The sequence below is a fragment of the Nematostella vectensis genome, chromosome 5 (genome assembly GCF_932526225.1).
Source record: "Nematostella vectensis chromosome 5, jaNemVect1.1, whole genome shotgun sequence".
NCBI classification, from domain to species: domain Eukaryota; kingdom Metazoa; phylum Cnidaria; class Anthozoa; order Actiniaria; family Edwardsiidae; genus Nematostella; species Nematostella vectensis.
Window position 1 is genome coordinate 11,294,764 of NC_064038.1, and position 19,090 is coordinate 11,313,853.

General features: G+C 43.4%; 1 protein-coding gene across 6 annotated transcripts in view; it reads right to left on the bottom strand.

Annotated features, from left to right (window-relative positions):
* The window catches only part of LOC116601368 (sodium channel protein 1 brain-like), a 76,802-nt gene that overhangs the window by 40,502 nt on the left and 17,210 nt on the right, over nucleotides 1–19,090 (bottom strand). For 4 of the 6 annotated variants that reach the window (XM_048727330.1, XM_048727327.1, XM_048727328.1 and 1 more), the window contains exons 3-4: nucleotides 17,859–17,931; nucleotides 8,262–8,933 (exon numbers count right to left, since the gene is read on the bottom strand). In XM_048727330.1, the coding sequence (XP_048583287.1) occupies nucleotides 8,262–8,735 (474 nt within the window). In that variant the 5' untranslated portion in view covers nucleotides 8,736–8,933; nucleotides 17,859–17,931. Of the gene's footprint in view, nucleotides 1–970; nucleotides 1,095–8,261; nucleotides 10,224–17,858; nucleotides 17,932–19,090 lie in introns of those variants that run through there. The other 2 variants (XM_048727331.1, XM_048727334.1) reach the window with 2 other exon arrangements.

Consider the following 19,090-nt stretch of genomic DNA (forward strand, 5'->3'; position numbering starts at 1 on the left):
CTCACCGGATAGTTATTTGGAAGGTATCTTATTAAAAAACTGATAGACTATTGCGTTTTCAATTGTAAACAATAATAAAGGTGTGAATAAGGTTATTTAAAGATTTTAGAACGTGATGAAATAGCGAGTGGTTCAGTCAATACTTCACAAGAGTTTGTAATTTCTGAACGCACTCAACCAAAACTACCTTGATCGCCCGCGTACGACAAGCTGGCAATACCACTTGTCAAAACTAGCAGATGCCAACGTGAAGAAAAAAAAGTAAAGAAACAAAACGACATCGCGCATATAAAAAAAAAGTGGTTGACTCTTAATGGTAACACACAGTTAAATGAGCGGATAGCTTTTCTTATAGTGAACTGATAGCTTTCCAAAACTCCCTGCATCCCCTGCAAAGCCTTTGCCCTCTGCCATAATCTTCTTGTACCTAAAGGGTGATGGCTTACGAGAGGTTAAGTCAACACAAGAAGCCAGCTAAAACCCAAGTCAAGAGCGCAAAATAGAAAGACAATACAAAGTGATAATAAGTACCAACCTTTCCATTTATGTACAACCACATGTTCACGAAACTAAAACCCCAACGCATGGGATTGTTGTCTTGAGAGAATTGAGAGATGTTCGCAAAAATTGCATGAAGAAAGCCATGAAAAACCGACGATGGGTATAAAAGTTATCATACTATATATCAAATGAAATATTAAATTGGTTAACTTGGTTAAGAAAATGAAGTTAAAATGCGTGGAGAAATGTGGTTTATAAGGTTTACTGATAGGCCGCCATGCTGAAATGTGAGACGCAAATCCAAGGTCCCTTTTCGTATATATTTGGAGCAGGTATCTAGGTGAAAGTATTAAACATCTCGGCCTTTTTATTTCGAGAGTGTAAGGAACTAACGAGCTGCATTGGTGGAGTAAAGAATGAATATAATATAGCATACCTATAGATGAAAACATTAATGCTTTGGAATTACCTTAAACCATCTTAGGTCAAGTTCGCTTAATGGTACAGCCCGCATATTTGGAATTTCTCAGGAAGGCTCATGTTGCGATTTGATTCATTTCTTCTCATACGATACCGATGTAAACAATAGAAACATAATGGGGAGATAAACCGCATGGTCTACAGCGCATGCGTGCAAGCACTGCGACATTATATACCCGTAATGGACCCATGCAAGCTTGTGAATTAAAGAAGGCCAATCCTGCTACCTCTTTTCAATCCCGCTCAAAGCATTCCTGAAAAGCATTCATTTCCATCGACTAGTTCAAGCGAGTGCCTGGGATAATTATAATCAAATATTATTACTCAAAAACATCTTAACAAATATAAACAATAACAAAGGAATGGATGATCGACATTCTTCAAGTTATAACCATGTGACCAATATCATAACGAAAGGTTTAAGTGTTTGTATAAACGATATATCCATTTCTTTGAACGTTTGATTCAAATGCATCACCTACACGTCGACTATACTAACTACAAGCTTAAAAGCCAACGATACACGTTTTCAACCTGGGGGTTACTGGCTTGGGGTATCCAGTACTTTAGACGTTCGATTCAAATTAATCCGCTACACAAAAGCTGACCATATAAACTTTTAAAGGCCAACTTTACATGTTTTCGACCTGGGTGTGGTTTGCTTATGATATTTCACCTTGCTTAACACCTTACTGATGCCTTTAATCAAATATAGATATCAGCTTAATTATGCAGTTAAATACTGGTCCACCTCAAGCTCAATATCTAGTATATAATAAAAATGTGACTAAGGCGTCGGAGACATTTTGGATTATTTCTCCTATCTGGAATAGTGAATATTAGGCTCAGAAACAAACTAAGATGATTTCTACTTTCCGATTATCCTATGATCCCTGATTGATTCAGTAGAAATATAAATCTTTTAATGCGGTGACTGTTTCACTAAGCATTCAAATTGGAAGACGTGTTCTTAATAATATTCGCATAGCTCGTATTCTCTCGTATGGTTAACCACAAGTCAGTCGCCATTTTGTCAAACCCAAGCAGCTATAAAGGGTGACTTAGACAGCACGATTTAGTCATTTGCGACCTGCCTACGACATGTCTTAGCCCTGATATACAACGACTTTTTACTCGAACATCGTAGGTTGATTTACACTCTACGACTCGAGTTGTAGAGGTTTCGCGGGCAAGTCGCATACGACTAAATCGTGCTGTCTAAATCAGCATTGAGGCGAGTAAAAAAATATAAATTTGTATCAATTGCATAAATGGAGTATTTTTTTTACAAAGGACAAACATGAGTAAACGAGGGGCTGCCTAGGGTCCTTTAAATCAGAAACTGCCACTCGCTTGCCAAAAACGCGCGCAACACACTCACAATACAGACAACGCGCGGGCGGTCAAAAACTATGCACGCAAAACGCGCGCACTCACAAAACACACAACGCGCGTGTCTCAGGGGTCGTCCACACTAACAAGGATTTGTTTCGCCGAAAACGCATCACCTGATTCGCGTCCACATTATCGTTTTCGAAGCGTGTTCGCCTGGATCCAGCCGTCCACACTAACACGGATTCAAACGTTTCAAAACGCTGAAAGATACGGGGTGACGACGCATGCTCAAAGCAGCAGGCGCGCCTACGATATGACGCCATCGTTTTCATTTTGATACGGAATCGACCGTCCACACTACGGACCAACGTATACGGATTTATTTTGATTCACTTTCAACAGCGTTTTCAAAAGTATTCGGATTCGCGCGCACTCATAAAACACACAACGCGCGTGTCCTGTACTTCGCACGCAAAACGCGCACACTCATAAAACACACAACGCGCGTGTCTCATACTATGCACGCAAAACGCGAGCATTCACAAAATAAACAACGCGCGTGTCCTGTACTTCGCACGCAAAGCGCGAGCACTCATTAAACACACAACGCGCGTGTCTCATTCTATGCACGCTAAACGCTCGCACTCATAAAACAAACAACGCGCGTGTCCTGTACTTCGCACGCAAAACGCGCGCACTCGTAAAACACACAACGCCCAAGTACGCGCGTGTCGGATACTATGCATAAAAAAAGCCCGCACTTATAAAACACACAACACGCGCGTGCCACGTACTATGGATGAAAAACGCGCGCAGTCGCGTACTATTGCACGGTAAAGAGGGCACTCAAAATGGACAATTCACCAACACAAATGCATTAGTATCAATATCACGCGCACTTGCGCACAGGTAAGACAGCACATTTGAAAAACACGCACTTGCCTTCAAATGGCCCCAATCCATCACCCACCCAAAGTGGGAGATGTAGTCGCGAGATTAGTGCAATGCTCGTATTCTTTTAAGTCCTTGGTCGACTTTTTTATTACGTATTCTTTGCAGTTCAAAAATTTCAAGATAAACTGTACTGTGCTCACAAAGGTCCATTCGGTGGGACTAATTTACTCTATTCATTTTGACATCAAACCGTTTAACCTGAATGACAACATTCAATGCGGTACGTATTAATGATGTGAGGTATTAATTAAGATGTAAGGTATTAACCAATTGACTCCTGGCTATTTTTGAGCTGAATTTACAAAACAAAAAAACAGATACCTCCCTCCCTATTCTGAGTTTTATACAGCCCGTCAAAGACAAACACAGCTGCACCTAGTCAGCGGTATCCAAGCTTTCCAACAGTGCTTTGCGGTCCCCACTTTTAATCCCTCGTCGATGTGCTGAAGCCAGCACAAGTTGATGGTTGCTTGTATTTTTCATCAAAAATACAGCTATGAGCATATTAGGAGAGTGTCTCAGGACATCATGAAGTCTTTTGGGGCATAATTGAGTGCTTTGCTTATGGATATTTGCAAGCAAAGGTGGATTCATGATGATTTTTTCTTGTTTGGCTTTGCCTGGATGAGAAAATAATTTTCTAATGAATCACCCCAGCTCTCCTAAATGCTGTCTTTTCTGAAACCAAATTGATTCCAAAATTGTTTACACTGCTATTCTGGGTCTGTATGACCTGGAATTGATTTGTTTGGCTTCGGGGTGAAAAGACTTATAAAAAACATCTGACTTTGGGGAGAGGAGTGTTGACTGGCCCTCCCCTCGTGAATTTTTTTCCTGGATCTCCCAGAATGCTTTTCAATCCGTAAAGGCATCTTCGTGGTTTTACAAGCCTTCAAGGAGTGGACATTGTGTTTTGAGGCCATGGAAATGAACCTGGAGGATCAGAATAAAGGTATCTATTTGTGTCTTGAGCTGTGTTTGCTGATCTCTCTCCCTTGTGTTGTATTTTGAGCGTTTTATTGAGAGGGGTGATTCTGCTTTTCTTTCCTTGTTCGATTTGAAATTTTTCAAAGAACCTGTGCTATTATTCGGCTTAAGAGTAGTTGCCAACACCTTGGTTGGATGCATATCTTCAAGACCATTTATCCCTTAGACTGATGCCTGAGTATCTTCATCTTGTTGTGTTTAGTTTGCATTTATGAATTTTTGGGGTTGTGGGTACTTCCCAAAGCCGGTACAGGCCGGTTGAGTGGTCAATGTGTTAATATGCCAGTTTAGAGTTTAAGGAATGACCGGGGAAAAATGGGTAGAGTCCAAACCATGGGACCAAAATCCACCGGAAGCCGATCGTTTCGCATACAAGCCTCTGTATTTTTCTAGCAATATTGGGTGCATAAACTCGCTCCAAAAAGTACTAATTTGCATAGGTATTGACCAAAACTTGATGCGACACGAATCATTATGTATGATTTATTAAAGCAATGGCTTTCTGATGATTATACAAAAATTGCCGTGAGATGATAAAACCGTCTATTATTACCTCTCTACGATCGCCATGTTTACAACACTGTATGCCCTTTCTTTAGTAGAAACTCTCAGAGATATTCATGTATGCTTTACGATACAAACTTTTCGCCTCAGTGTGTTTAAATGTGGGTCTTATACTCTCATATCCGAAGAAATAGTGTCGATAAAACATGGAATAAGCCGCAAACAGTACAGCAAAATACTGTTTTGTAGTCGCTTGGTCAATGGCGCGATAAGAACAAATTCTTGGTTGCTTATCATTGCTGGCCGCTAAAGCAATTTCAGTCCCATAATCCAAAGAGGCTCATCGCCTTAAAGATGCATACTATCGCTACAGATAGCATTCAATTTTGGTCGATATTTTCGTAAAATATGGCATTTTGAAGTGATTTTGCAAACCCCATATCGCGCAAAAAATACAAAGGTTTGTATGAGGAATCTTTACTTCCAATGGATTTTGGTCCGATCGACCCATTCTTCCCCGGTCATTCCTTAAACTCTGAACTGGCTTATTATAGTAAAGACATCAAAAGAAGGCCGTTCTAAAGCCCCTTTTCAACATGCGCCAGCGTTCCTGGGCACAGCAAGGCGGACGCTGTTTGAGCAGCATGCTTGGAGGTGCTGGGAAAGAATTTCGCAAAAATTCCCAGCTGGCGCCACCACTAAGCTTTACAGCTTTACCGAAAAAGCGAAAAGGACAAACAAACAACTTAAACGGCAGCAACGGAATGTTAGATCCAAGACGGCGACCGATTAGCGGAGGTACCTATCCATCATCTAATATACCAAGAGCAATTGATCCACACGCCACGCGATCTATCCACCACGTGATCTTTCCCCCACGTGATCTATTCACCACGTGATCTTTCCCCCACGTGATCTATCCACCACATAATCTATATGCCAATTGATCTATCTACTACGTGATCTATCCGCAATGTAATCTATCCACCACGTGATCTTTCCCCCACGTGATCTATCCACCACGTAATCTATACGCCACGTGATCTATCTACTACGTCATCTTTCCGCCATGTGATCTATCTACTACGTGATCTATCCGCAATGTGATCTATCCACCACGTGATCTTTCCCCCACGTGATCTTTCCACCACGTGATCTATACGCCACGTGATCTATCCACCATTGTTTGAGATTTATCAAAAACTTGGTGTTATTTTTAAGAAAGAAAGATTCTAGATTCACAAATTAAAAACTATGAATGAGATAAATTCGAGTGTCGTGCTTAACAAGTTGCAGATGTAATTGACAAATGCTTTATCGATTTAAATATTTTCAAAAGTAAAGCTCCTCGCGCATATTTTTGTTTAATTTTAACCAGTGCTTTGCTATAAACTACCAAGCAACGGAAACGGATAGGGAAAAAAGTGCACAAAACTCATGCAAAAATATCCCCAGGTCATTCTGGTAAAAACAGGATTTTTTTTTAATTTTTCATTTAAAAAAACTATTTTTTTCGTAAATGTTACGAATATCATCTTCTACTCGTTTCAAGAGCTGGGCGTTTCTCTAGCAGTAGCTCTAATTTGATATAAAATTATGAAAACGCTTTAAAAGCTATCAAAACCTTTATGCCTTAAGGGAAAATATGTGTTAAAAGCTTGACGGTAAATGCTAAAACACAGTTTAAAGTTGGCTCACATTTTCTTATACAAACATTTGCCATTATTCGAGCAATATAAAAAAGCTAAGAAAGCAAGCTGATATAATGAAGAGAGTTAAAAGTCACCGATTTTTATTCCGACATTATAATTAAAATTAAAATTTCTTCAAAAATAGTAGAGAAATTTCAAAAGAAAATATAATATTTTTGCGAGAAAATCAAGAAGTCTTAAGAAGCATTAACTTTTAAAATGCATTTTTACCTTGCATTCAACCATTATTACTAAAACAATTCATGAAAAAAAGAAATCTGATTTGAAACACACCTATATATCATGGAGAAAGGAAAAAATGCATGTCTATTTAAAGTATTTGTACAATTTTATGATCATTTTATGACCATATGAATTATATGTGAAACAATTGAAGGCACATTTCCATAAACGTGCAAAAAGAATTTATTCATAGAATGACCTGCTACGGTTTGATCGTCACAACAGAGCTCTTTTCATAAGGGAAAGAAAAGCTAGACACAACTCAAACCATGCCAAATATATTGCCTGTTAAAGAGTTGAGAATTAAGACAAACGCAATTCTAGATCAAGTGGCCCTTTTTCTTACAATCGAAGCAGACTATCACAAGATAAATGAGAATGGCGCGAACATATCCTTAGAAAAATGGCGCTCAAAACTGTTAGCAATATGCAAAGATCGGAAGCGGGAATTTCTTCTCAATAAGGCCTTAATATAAACACATTTATACTTCGTTTGAGCATGGTTTGAACGCTACCGGCTTGAGTATAGTGTTTTCATTCATAAGGGCATCCTCTTGAGGGGCGATAAATAGATTTTCTAAAGTCTCATAAAATTACACGACTTCTTTGCCTAGGAATACTTAACAAAATGAAATAAAATAACAAAATGAAATAAAAGCCAAAACGATGGGGTTATATTAGTCGGCTGAAATGGTCGATTTTTAGTTTTCTACCCCCGAAAAAAATTAGATGCATCTTAAATTGATCTTTTCGGTCTAAATGCTATAGGAGTTTGTTTGTTGAATTTTCTAGAAAAGTTGTAACAATAATATTCTACAATAAAAAACATAATAACATATATTAGAAGGGAAAATATCGTGGGGAGAAAATGGCAGGATATCAAAAACACATTTCAATGCGGCGTAATAATCATTCGAATATGCGCCCAAAAAATAGGAATCGACTAACAAGGAAATAGTGTCTTAAATTAAACACGCGCGAAAACCGACACGGTTATTTAATAATAATAATAAAAAATCAAATGAAGAAGCTTAGCGATCTTAGCGGTTTGGCTAAAAGCAATTTATGAAAAGGATCTTGTTCAACATTTAGCTCAATATACAGACTAAACAAGCTTGTAACGACACACAGTCGAACCGGTTCTAATGCAATTGGGTTTTCGGAAGTCTAGAATATCACAATAATTTCGCGCTCTCGATGCAAGAGAGACAGGGATATGGTAGTGCGGCAATTATAATTAATACTTATGATGAAGACAGCAATTGTGTGGCTTTTATAGGAAAGTAAATGCGTTAAACTACTGGAAAAGATGAGGGGATGATCTGTTAAAATGTCGATACACACAAAACCAAAAAAGAGAGAAATATCAGCATTTGCCAACCATTTTAGATAATGTATCAGTTACATAAAAGGCCACTAGGCCGTTTAAAATCATCATTAGAGAAGCACAATGTTTACAAATTGGAAAGGGACTATTTTTATCTTCCTCCTGAGGCTGTTGACAAAACAATGCATTTTACCACACAGTTGACAAGTCAACACTTTTCTGTCACGATATTCTCTTACCTTGCATTCAGGAATCTCGATTTTATCCTCAACGTGCTGGGCAGCAGTACAAGCAATTGGCGAACCCGCAGCTATTGTTGTTGCTCGTATAATACTCCCCGCTCCAAGGACAACCGGCGTTCCTTTGACGCGTTCGCTAGGTTTTGGAGAGAGTTGAGTCTCGTAAACAGAGCGCTCCTCTCCCGTGTGTTCGCATTTTACACTTGACACAGATCCGTTAGGCGATGTGTTACCCGAATAAGCGATGTCACGGTTACCTATCCTTAAATGATGTTCTACTTCACTTCCCTGTGCGGAATTACTAGATAGAGAATTCAAAGAGACAGCCGGATAAAGAGAAGGAAGCTTTAGAGGTCGTCCTGGAGCATTTCTGATAGGATTTAAAGGCGAATTTCGCTCGCCTGGTCTCCGATTCTGCCCGTTGTTTCTTCTGACCGGTTGACTTGAAAGCGCGGGATTGTACCTCAAGAACATTGTTTTTGGTTGTCACAAGGACACAACAAATTAAATTTCCTAGAAGAAGTTAAATCGAGACTCAAAATGCTACACATCTCAATCAATCATCGTTTCCATGTTAAGCTTCGTCCCACTATCACCTATCTCACATTTGGCGGCTCTAAGGACATCTCTTGCCGTCACGTCCATGGTTACTCCGGGGAAGTCAAACTAAAACTTAAATAATCAATAATTAAACTTTTCTTTAGCGAATTCCCGCCACAGTAATAGAACAAGCGAGTAAAGTGTGATTTTTCGTGGGTTTCTTCGTGTTTGATTTGCTTGTGTTTAGTGTAGCCCGTTTCTAGGCCGATTGTTGGTGAATTGCTGACAAGTGCTCGTATCGTTGAAATCCCCCTTCTTACTCAACACGGTCCCGAGGCTAAAAGAACAGGTGCATTGAGGAAATGCAATGTATGTAAATCAACGGAATTCGTTAACATAATCTTGCTTTCTTCCACAATGCTTATCACAAATGCTTTGATACTATGTCCCTCTCTAACCCGGCAAATTCGTATGATACGGGTTCTTGTTTTTATTTTCATTTTATTCGCACACCAAAAGAAAACCCGCCAAGTCTGTGCTAAAAGCAAAACATGGCGATACAATAGTCGACCGGGCACGCATGTAATGCGAGAGTTTGAATATGTATGGTTGTTTCTAAATGATAAGCCATTCGCGAGATTTTGAGATCGAGGGATAGTTACTGCGTAGATGTAGTATGACGAAAGCCCCTTTGATATATGACAGATGTGCAAAAAATGATGGTAGGGAATACTGCGAGTAAGGCGAGTGGTTATGGACTTATCGCCCACAAATAATTAAAAGTAAAAATATAGCGGTTTCACAAGAGGTCACTTCGGATTATGGTAACTTCGCTGTTAAGAAAAGAGGCAAATATAAAGGCTAAAGGGTGAGAAACTCCCTCAAGGGAAAACGCAGTTATCTGTGGTATTAATGTGTAGGCTATTTCGGAGTGAGTCAACGTATGAATTGTACATGACGGGATTAACAAAATTACAGAGCGCGCGTTGTAACACGTCAAGATTAACAGGCGAAATTAAAAGAATTTCCCAAATGTAAGCGCAACGACTCTAAAGTGAGGACTAATCATTATTCAGCCGCAGCGTTTATGGGATAAAACCAAAGGCATACAGCTACTGCCTGAATGAGGACGTTAAGGGTATTAGCATGTATTTTTTAGGGGAAGTATTTTATTACGTAGCATTAAACTTTGAACCACAATAGAAGAGGAGCGTTTTACTCAGGAACACCTGTTATTACATAAGCCCCCAGGGGACGGTACATGTTAAAATCTTTACAAAACCCGTTAAACTGAAATGACTAGAAAACACCAACACGCATTTTTAAAGACTTGTTTCTAAAAGTACCGGAATATGGTGAGCTGTCGCTTTCGATATAGAAATAAGATAAATACGGTAATTTTGCTATTTTAAGTTCTCCCTGATGCAAAACATCCGGATGTTTGTAGTTTAATCAAACAGTCAAAACTCACTTGATTTTGCTCTCTTTATCATAAATGCTGTTTTTTTGTAAGAATCACTTCGCTAGCAAAATGGATCAATAAATTATAGATTTCTCACAGCAAAGGGAATTGATTATACTGTCTGAATGTTTTTATGATCTTATAAAAAAACGTGCTACTTTACTAGCTTCATTTTTTTATCGAGGGAATTGCTTGAACATCAATATCATTATCGTTATAACCATATCGACGCTATTATCATCACCATCATTGAAGTTTTCATCAACGTATCATAATCGGCATCATCACCATCATCATCATAGTATTACACATCACCATAAATATTGTCGTTTTCATCATGAAATAAGCTTCCCCGCATCTTTCCACAACTCTTTGCGACTCGCGCATGAAATCGAGGATAAAAACATCTTGTTTACAATTTTGACGCCTAACCTCGGTTTCATGCGCGTTGCAAAGAATTATGGGAAGATGTGGGGAAAGTGACATTCATTTCTTATACTATCCCCGCTGTCCCCGCATTCTGATGCCACTTAGGCCGTGGCAAAAAATCCGCGCATTTTTACCAAGCTGTCAGGGAAATTTCAGATGTTCTTCTTTACAGAGGTGGGCGCGAACGCTTGGAACTCAATTTGTTTTCTCGAAGTGGTCTTATCTCGAATAAAGCATACATTATATACAACTATCTTTGGTCAAATCTCGGATTGAACGCATTTAAGACATGATCACATGTCGGATTATTGAAGTATAAATTTATAGAGACATTTAGCAGCGCGTTTTTTCTCGGAAACGGCAAACGTCAAACCTCTGGGTGTCACGTGGCAAGGCCTAACGGTCAAGTTCGCAGTCTGCGGTTCGCGTTTTGACCTGAGGAGCACCGTCTAGCGGTAAGAGATTTACCTCAGCAGTTTTCCCCTCAAATATTCTATGAGCTCACGTCTGAGACCATGAGTTAGTGTTCTTAATCATTTGACTCTTGAAATAATATATTTTCATTGACAATTTGCACAATTACTCATACTTTTGGCTCGGTTGAAGTCGAACACATGTATTGCACTTTTTCCTGCCAAATTTGCTAAACTACGTTTTCGCCAGTACGTCAAACCGCAAACCTGTAACGGCTAACCGCGGTTTGCCGTTGATTCTGAAAACGCGATGCCAAATCTCTCTAAAATGCTGCCCCTCCCCTCTAGCACACACTTGTGCGGTATTCTCTATGCCATTTTGTTAGCAATTATTTAAAGATGTCACCGTGCCAGACAAGAGTAATATGGACAAGAGCATCCTAGGGTATCCTTTCTTAAAACCGTTAACTGTGACGACTTAAAAAGGTTTCTTAGACGACCTCATAATTGAAATAATTCAGAATAAAAAAACTATGGAAAGATAAATATCTCAATACCATTTGCATGCCTTCTTATGCCATGCATATAAACCTTTTGATCCTTGAACACTGACGTGCATATAAACAATCTTATGCCCTGGGTCACGGCAACAGCAAATAAAAGGTGCAAGACGAAAAGACGTTCACTCAAGGTGCGCAAAGGCACGATTACTCACGGTTCGCAAAGACTCAATCACTCCCGCAAAGGCTCAACCACCCACGGTGCGCAAAGGCTCAACCACGCACGGTGCGCAAAGGCTCAACCACCCACGGTGCGCAAAGGCTCAGCCACACACGGTGCGCAAAGGCTCTATAGTACATGGTGCGCAAATGCTCTATTACTCACGGTGCGCGAAGGCTCAATTACTCACGGTGTGCAAATGCTCTATTGCTCACGGTGCGCAAAGGCTCTATTGCTCACGTTGCGCAAAGGCTCTATTACTCACGGTGCGCGAAGGCTCAATTACTCACGGTGTGCAAATGCTCTATTGCTCACGGTGCGCAAAGGCTCTATTATTCACGGTGCGCAAAGGCTCAATTACTCACGGTGCGCAAAGGCTCAAGTACTCAAATTGCGCAAAGGCTCAATTACTCACGGTGCGCAAAGGCTCAATTACTCATGGTGCGCAAAGGCCCAATTTCTCATGGTGCGCAAATGCTCTATTATTCACGGTGCGCAAAGGCTCTATTGCTCACGCTGCGCAAAGGCTCAATTACTCACGGTGCGCAAAGGCTCAATTACTCACGGTGCGCAAAGGCTCAATTACTCATGGTGCGCAAAGGCTCAATTACTCATGGTGCGCAAATGCTCTATTACTCACGGTGCGCAAATGCTCAACTACTCCCGGTGCGCAAAGACTCAACCACCCACGTTGCGCAAAAGCTCAACTTCTCACGGTGCGCAAAGGCTCAACTACTCACGGTGCGCAAAGGCTCAACCATCCACGGTGTGCAGAGGCTCAACTACTCACGGTGCGCTAAGACTCAATTACTCACGATGCGCAAAAGACTCAATTACTCATGGTGCGCAAAGGCTCAATTACTCATGGTGCGCAAATGCTCTATTACTCACGGTGCGCAAGGCTCTATTGCTCACGCTGCGCAAAGGCTCAATTACTCACGGAGCACAAAGGCTCAATTACTCACGGTGCGCAAAGGCTAAACTACTTACGGTGCGCAAATGCTCAAGTACTCACGGTGCGCAAAGGCTCTATTACTCATGGTGCGCAAAGGCTCAACTACTCAAGGTGCGCAAAGGCTCAATTACTCACGGTGCGCAAAGGCTCAACTGCTCAACTACTCACGGTGCGCAAAGATTCAATTACTCACGATGCTCAAAAGACTCAATTACTCCCGGAGCGCAAAGGCTCAACCACCCACGGTGCGCAAAGGCTCAACCATCCACGGTGTGCAAAGGCTCAACGACTCACGGTGCGCTAAGACTCAATTACTCACGATGCGCAAAAGACTCAATTACTCCCGGTGCGCAAAGACTCAACCACCCACGTTGCGCAAAAGCTCAACTTCTCACGGTGCGCAAAGGCTCAACTACTCACGGTGCGCAAAGGCTCAACCATCCACGGTGTGCAGAGGCTCAACTACTCACGGTGCGCTAAGACTCAATTACTCATGATGCGCAAAAGACTCAATTACTCCCGGTGCGCAAAGGCTCAATCACCCACGGTGCGCAAAGGCTCAACCACCCACGTTGCGCAAAAGCTCAACTTCTCACGGTGCGCAAATGCTCAACTACTCACGGTGCGCAAATGCTCAATTACTCACGGTGCGCAAAGGCTCAATTACTCACAGTGCGCAAAGGCTTAATTACGGTGCGCAAAGGCTAAATTACTCACGGTGCGCAAAGGCTCTATTACACACGGTACGCAAAGGCCCAATAACACACGTTGCGCAAAGGCTCAACCACCCACGGTGCGCAAAGGCTCTATAGTACATGGTGTGCAAATGCTCTATTGCTCACGGTGCGCAAAGGGTCAATTACTCACGGTGCGCAAAGGCTCAATTACTCATGGTGCGCAAAGGATCAATTACTCATGGTGCGCAAATGCTCTATTACTCACGGTGCGCAAGGCTCTATTGCTCACGCTGCGCAAAGGCTCAATTACTCACGGTGCGCAAAGGCTCAATTACTCACGGAGCACAAAGGCTCAATTACTCACGGTGCGCAAAGGCTAAACTACTTACGGTGCGCAAATGCTCAACTACTCACGGTGCGCAAAGGCTAAACTACTTACGGTGCGCAAAGGCTCAACTACTCACGATGCGCAAAGATTCAATTACTCACGATGCGCAAAAGACTCAATTACTCCCGGAGCGCATAGGCTCAACCACCCACGGTGCGCAAAGGCTCAACCATCCACGGTGTGCAAAGGCTCAACGACTCACGGTGCGCTAAGACTCAATTACTCCCGGTGCGCAAAGACTCAACCACCCACGTTGCGCAAAAGCTCAACTTCTCACGGTGCGCAAAGGCTCAACTACTCACGGTGCGCAAAGGCTCAACCATCCACGGTGTGCAGAGGCTTCATTACTCACGGTGCGCAAAGGCTAAACTACTTACGGTGCGCAAATGCTCAACTACTCCCGGTGCGCAAAGACTCAACCACCCACGTTGCGCAAAAGCTCAACTTCTCACGGTGCCATAGGCTCAACTACTCACGGTGCGCAAAGGCTCAACCATCCACGGTGTGCAGAGGCTCAACTACTCACGGTGCGCTAAGACTCAATTACTCACGATGCGCAAAAGACTCAATTACTCATGGTGCGCAAAGGCTCAATTACTCATGGTGCGCAAATGCTCTATTACTCACGGTGCGCAAGGCTCTATTGCTCACGCTGCGCAAAGGCTCAATTACTCACGGAGCACAAAGGCTCAATTACTCACGGTGCGCAAAGGCTAAACTACTTACGGTGCGCAAATGCTCAAGTACTCACGGTGCGCAAAGGCTCTATTACTCATGGTGCGCAAAGGCTCAACTACTCAAGGTGCGCAAAGGCTCAATTACTCACGGTGCGCAAAGGCTCAACTGCTCAACTACTCACGGTGCGCAAAGATTCAATTACTCACGATGCTCAAAAGACTCAATTACTCCCGGAGCGCAAAGGCTCAACCACCCACGGTGCGCAAAGGCTCAACCATCCACGGTGTGCAAAGGCTCAACTACTCACGGTGCACTAAGACTCAATTACTCACGATGCGCAAAAGACTCAATTACTCCCGGTGCGCAAAGACTCAACCACCCACGTTGCGCAAAAGCTCAACTTCTCACGGTGCGCAAAGGCTCAACTACTCACAGTGCGCAAAGGCTCAACCATCCACGGTGTGCAGAGGCTCAACTACTCACGGTGCGCTAAGACTCAATTACTCACGATGCGCAAAACACTCAATTACTCCCGGTGCGCAAAGGCTCAATCACCCACGGTGCGCAAAGGCTCAACCACCCACGTTGCGCAAAAGCTCAACTTCTCACGGTGCGCAAATGCTCAACTACTCACGGTGCGCAAATGCTCAATTACTCACGGTGCGCAAAGGCTCAATTACTCACAGTGCGCAAAGGCTTAATTACGGTGCGCAAAGGCTAAATTACTCACGGTGCGCAAAGGCTCTATTACACACGGTACGCAAAGGCCCAATAACACACGTTGCGCAAAGGCTCAACCACCCACGGTGCGCAAAGGCTCTATAGTACATGGTGTGCAAATGCTCTATTGCTCACGGTGCGCAAAGGGTCAATTCCTTACGGTGCGCAAAGGCTCAATTACTCATGGTGCGCAAAGGATCAATTACTCATGGTGCGCAAATGCTCTATTACTCACGGTGCGCAAGGCTCTATTGCTCACGCTGCGCAAAGGCTCAATTACTCACGGTGCGCAAAGGCTCAATTACTCACGGAGCACAAAGGCTCAATTACTCACGGTGCGCAAAGGCTAAACTACTTACGGTGCGCAAATGCTCAACTACTCACGATGCGCAAAGATTCAATTACTCACGATGCGCAAAAGACTCAATTACTCCCGGAGCGCATAGGCTCAACCACCCACGGTGCGCAAAGGCTCAACCATCCACGGTGTGCAAAGGCTCAACGACTCACGGTGCGCTAAGACTCAATTACTCCCGGTGCGCAAAGACTCAACCACCCACGTTGCGCAAAAGCTCAACTTCTCACGGTGCGCAAAGGCTCAACTACTCACGGTGCGCAAAGGCTCAACCATCCACGGTGTGCAGAGGCTCAACTACTCACGGTGCGCTAAGACTCAATTACTCACGATGCGCAAAAGACTCAATTACTCCCGGTGCGCAAAGGCTCAATCACCCATGGTGCGCAAAGGCTCAACCACCCACGTTGCGCAAAAGCTCAACTTCTCACGGTGCGCAAATGCTCAACTACTCACGATGCGCAAAAGACTCAATTACTCCCGGTGCGCAAAGACTCAACCACCCACGTTGCGCAAAAGCTCAACTTCTCACGGTGCGCAAAGGCTCAACTACTCACGGTGCGCAAAGGCTCAACCATCCACGGTGTGCAGAGGCTCAACTACTCACGGTGCGCTAAGACTCAATTACTCACGATGCGCAAAAGACTCAATTACTCCCGGTGCGCAAAGGCTCAATCACCCACGGTGCGCAAAGGCTCAACCACCCACGTTGCGCAAAAGCTCAACTTCTCACGGTGCGCAAATGCTCAACTACTCACGGTGCGCAAAGGCCCAATAACACACGTTGCGCAAAGGCTCAACCACCCACGGTGCGCAAAGGCTCTATAGTACATGGTGCGCAAATGCTCTATCACTCACGGTGCGCGAAGGCTCAATTACTCATGGTGCGCAAAGGCTCAATTACTCACGGTGCGCAAAGGCTAAACCACTTACGGTGCGCAAATGCTCAAGTACTCACGGTGCGCAAAGGGTCAATTACTCACGGTGCGCAAAGGCTCAATTACTCACGGTGCGCAAAGGCTAAACTACTTACGGTGCGCAAATGCTCAAGTACTCACGGTGCGCAAAGGATCAATTACTCATGGTGCGCAAATGCTCTATTACTTACGGTGCGCAAGGCTCTATTGCTCACGCTGCGCAAAGGCTCAATTACTCACGGTGCGCAAAGACTCAACTGCTCAACCGCCAACGGTTCGCAAAAGCTTAACTACTCACGGTGCGCAAAAGACTCGATTACTCCCGGAGCGCAAAGGCTCAACCACCCACGTTGCGCAAAAGCTCAACTTCTCACGGTGCGCAAAGGCTCAACTACTCATGGTGCGCAAAGGCTCAACCATCCACGGTGTGCAGAGGCTCAACTACTCACGGTGCGCTAAGACTCAATTACTCACGATGCGCAAAAGACTCAATTACTCCCGGTGCGCAAAGGCTCAATCACCCACGGTGCGCAAAGGCTCAACCACCCACGTTGCGCAAAAGCTCAACTTCTCACGGTGCGCAAATGCTCAACTACTCACGGTGCGCAAAGGCTCAATTACTCACAGTGCGCAAAGGCTTAATTACGGTGCGCAAAGGCTAAATTACTCAATGTGCGCAAAGGCTCTATTACACACGGTGCGCAAAGGCTCTATTAGTCACGGTGCGCAAAGGCTCTATTAATCACAGTGCGCAAAGACTCAATCACTCCCGCAAAGGCTCAACCACCCACGGTGCGCAAAGGCTCAACCACCCACGGTGCGCAAAGGCTCAACCACCCACGGTGCGCAAAGGCTCAACCACCCACGGTGCGCAAAGGCTCAACCACCCACGGTGCGCAAAGGCTCAATCACCCACGGTGTACAAAGGCTCTATAGTACATGGTGCGCAAATGCTCTATTACTCACGGTGCGCGAAGGCTCAATTACTCACGGTGCGCAAATGCTCTATTACTCACGGTGCGCAAGGCTCTATTGCTCACGCTGCGCAAAGGCTTTATACTCACGGTGCGCGAAGGCTCAATTACTCACGGTTCGCAAAGGCTCAATTGCTCACGGAGCGCAAAGGCTATATTATACACGGTGCGAAATGCTCTATTACTCACGGTGCGCAAAGGCTCTATTACTCACGGTGCGCAAAGGCTCAATCACTCCCGGTGCGCAAAGGCTCAACCACCCACGGAGCACAAAGGCTCAATTTCTCAAGGTGCGCAAAAGCTTAATTACTCACGGTGTGCAAAGGCTCAATTACTCACGGTGCGCAAAGGCTCAATTTCTAAGCTTACCTATCGTCTATTTCCCCCAACTCATCAGCTATTGTCCCGTACTCGTGTGTACCGGTCATGTTCGGTAAGATACCTGCGACATGAAGTAAATATTCTCAGTAGGTCTGTGAGAACACTGGCAAACAATCTTTAATATGAGAATAAAGTGCATCGCGAGCCATGAAGAGGCTTCGCGCTGTCTCTTCTCGAAGAGCCGACACGTAATACCGCAGAACTCTTTCAAAGAGTTATTCCGCCGAGAACATGTCCGGCATATATATTACGGGTATTACGACTTCGCACGCTTCTACATTTCACGTTATTTCCCATAGGCTTTCCACAAGGCCTAAAAGCTACAATTGATTATTAGGTACTAAATGTTTGTAGCAGCGATAACAAAATTTGGTTTTAAATATATACGCTGGTTTGTTGGAGTTTTCCCAGCAATTTTATTTTCAAAACAGATCTTAATAGTAATGACAGAATGTGTGACAAGCCTCGTGAAGCTTTTCCATTGTTCTATTCACTTCCGTTTTATTGACACATGATCACTTAAGCAAGCTCGAGAGCCAATAAGAATCGCCCTAGGAATTGATTATCCCAGAGCCATGTACCTTGCCGCTGGCAGAACGGTACGTGAGCTCTGGGAACGAGATTGGACGCGTTGAATATAAAGGTGGTTTATTTTCGTAAGAGTCGTAGTTGCGCGTAAATTGAAACACATTCTGCCGTGCTCCCTTTAACAAATGTGAAATTACTCTATTCTTCGGGTATTATATTTCTACAATATTCTTCATATTAAGAACATCCTTAAGAACATATTCAGCCTCAACTGAAAATTGTAATTAAAAAGAAAGAGTGTATCCATGGAAACATCCCAATGCTTTGTTTAAAGACTATATAAAGCACATTCATTTATTCGAGAATATATGTTATGAGAACTTAGCGTCTGGTGCGCTAGGGATACATCTATGGAAAACCCCAGGAAAAGAATTGTACGGTTATACCTGTTAGACCCTGTTGACAAACATAATCCACTTCATAATCCGAGCCCGCGCCTCCAACAGCGCAAGTGATAACTCCCTAAGCAAACACATGTGACGCGTTGCATATAAAGGTGGTTTATTTTCCTAAGAGTCGTAGTCGCGCGTAACTTGAAACACATTCTGCCGTGCTCTCTTGAACAAATGTGAAATTCCATGTGTATCCATGGAAACCTCACAAAGCTTTGTTTAAAGACTATATAAAGCACA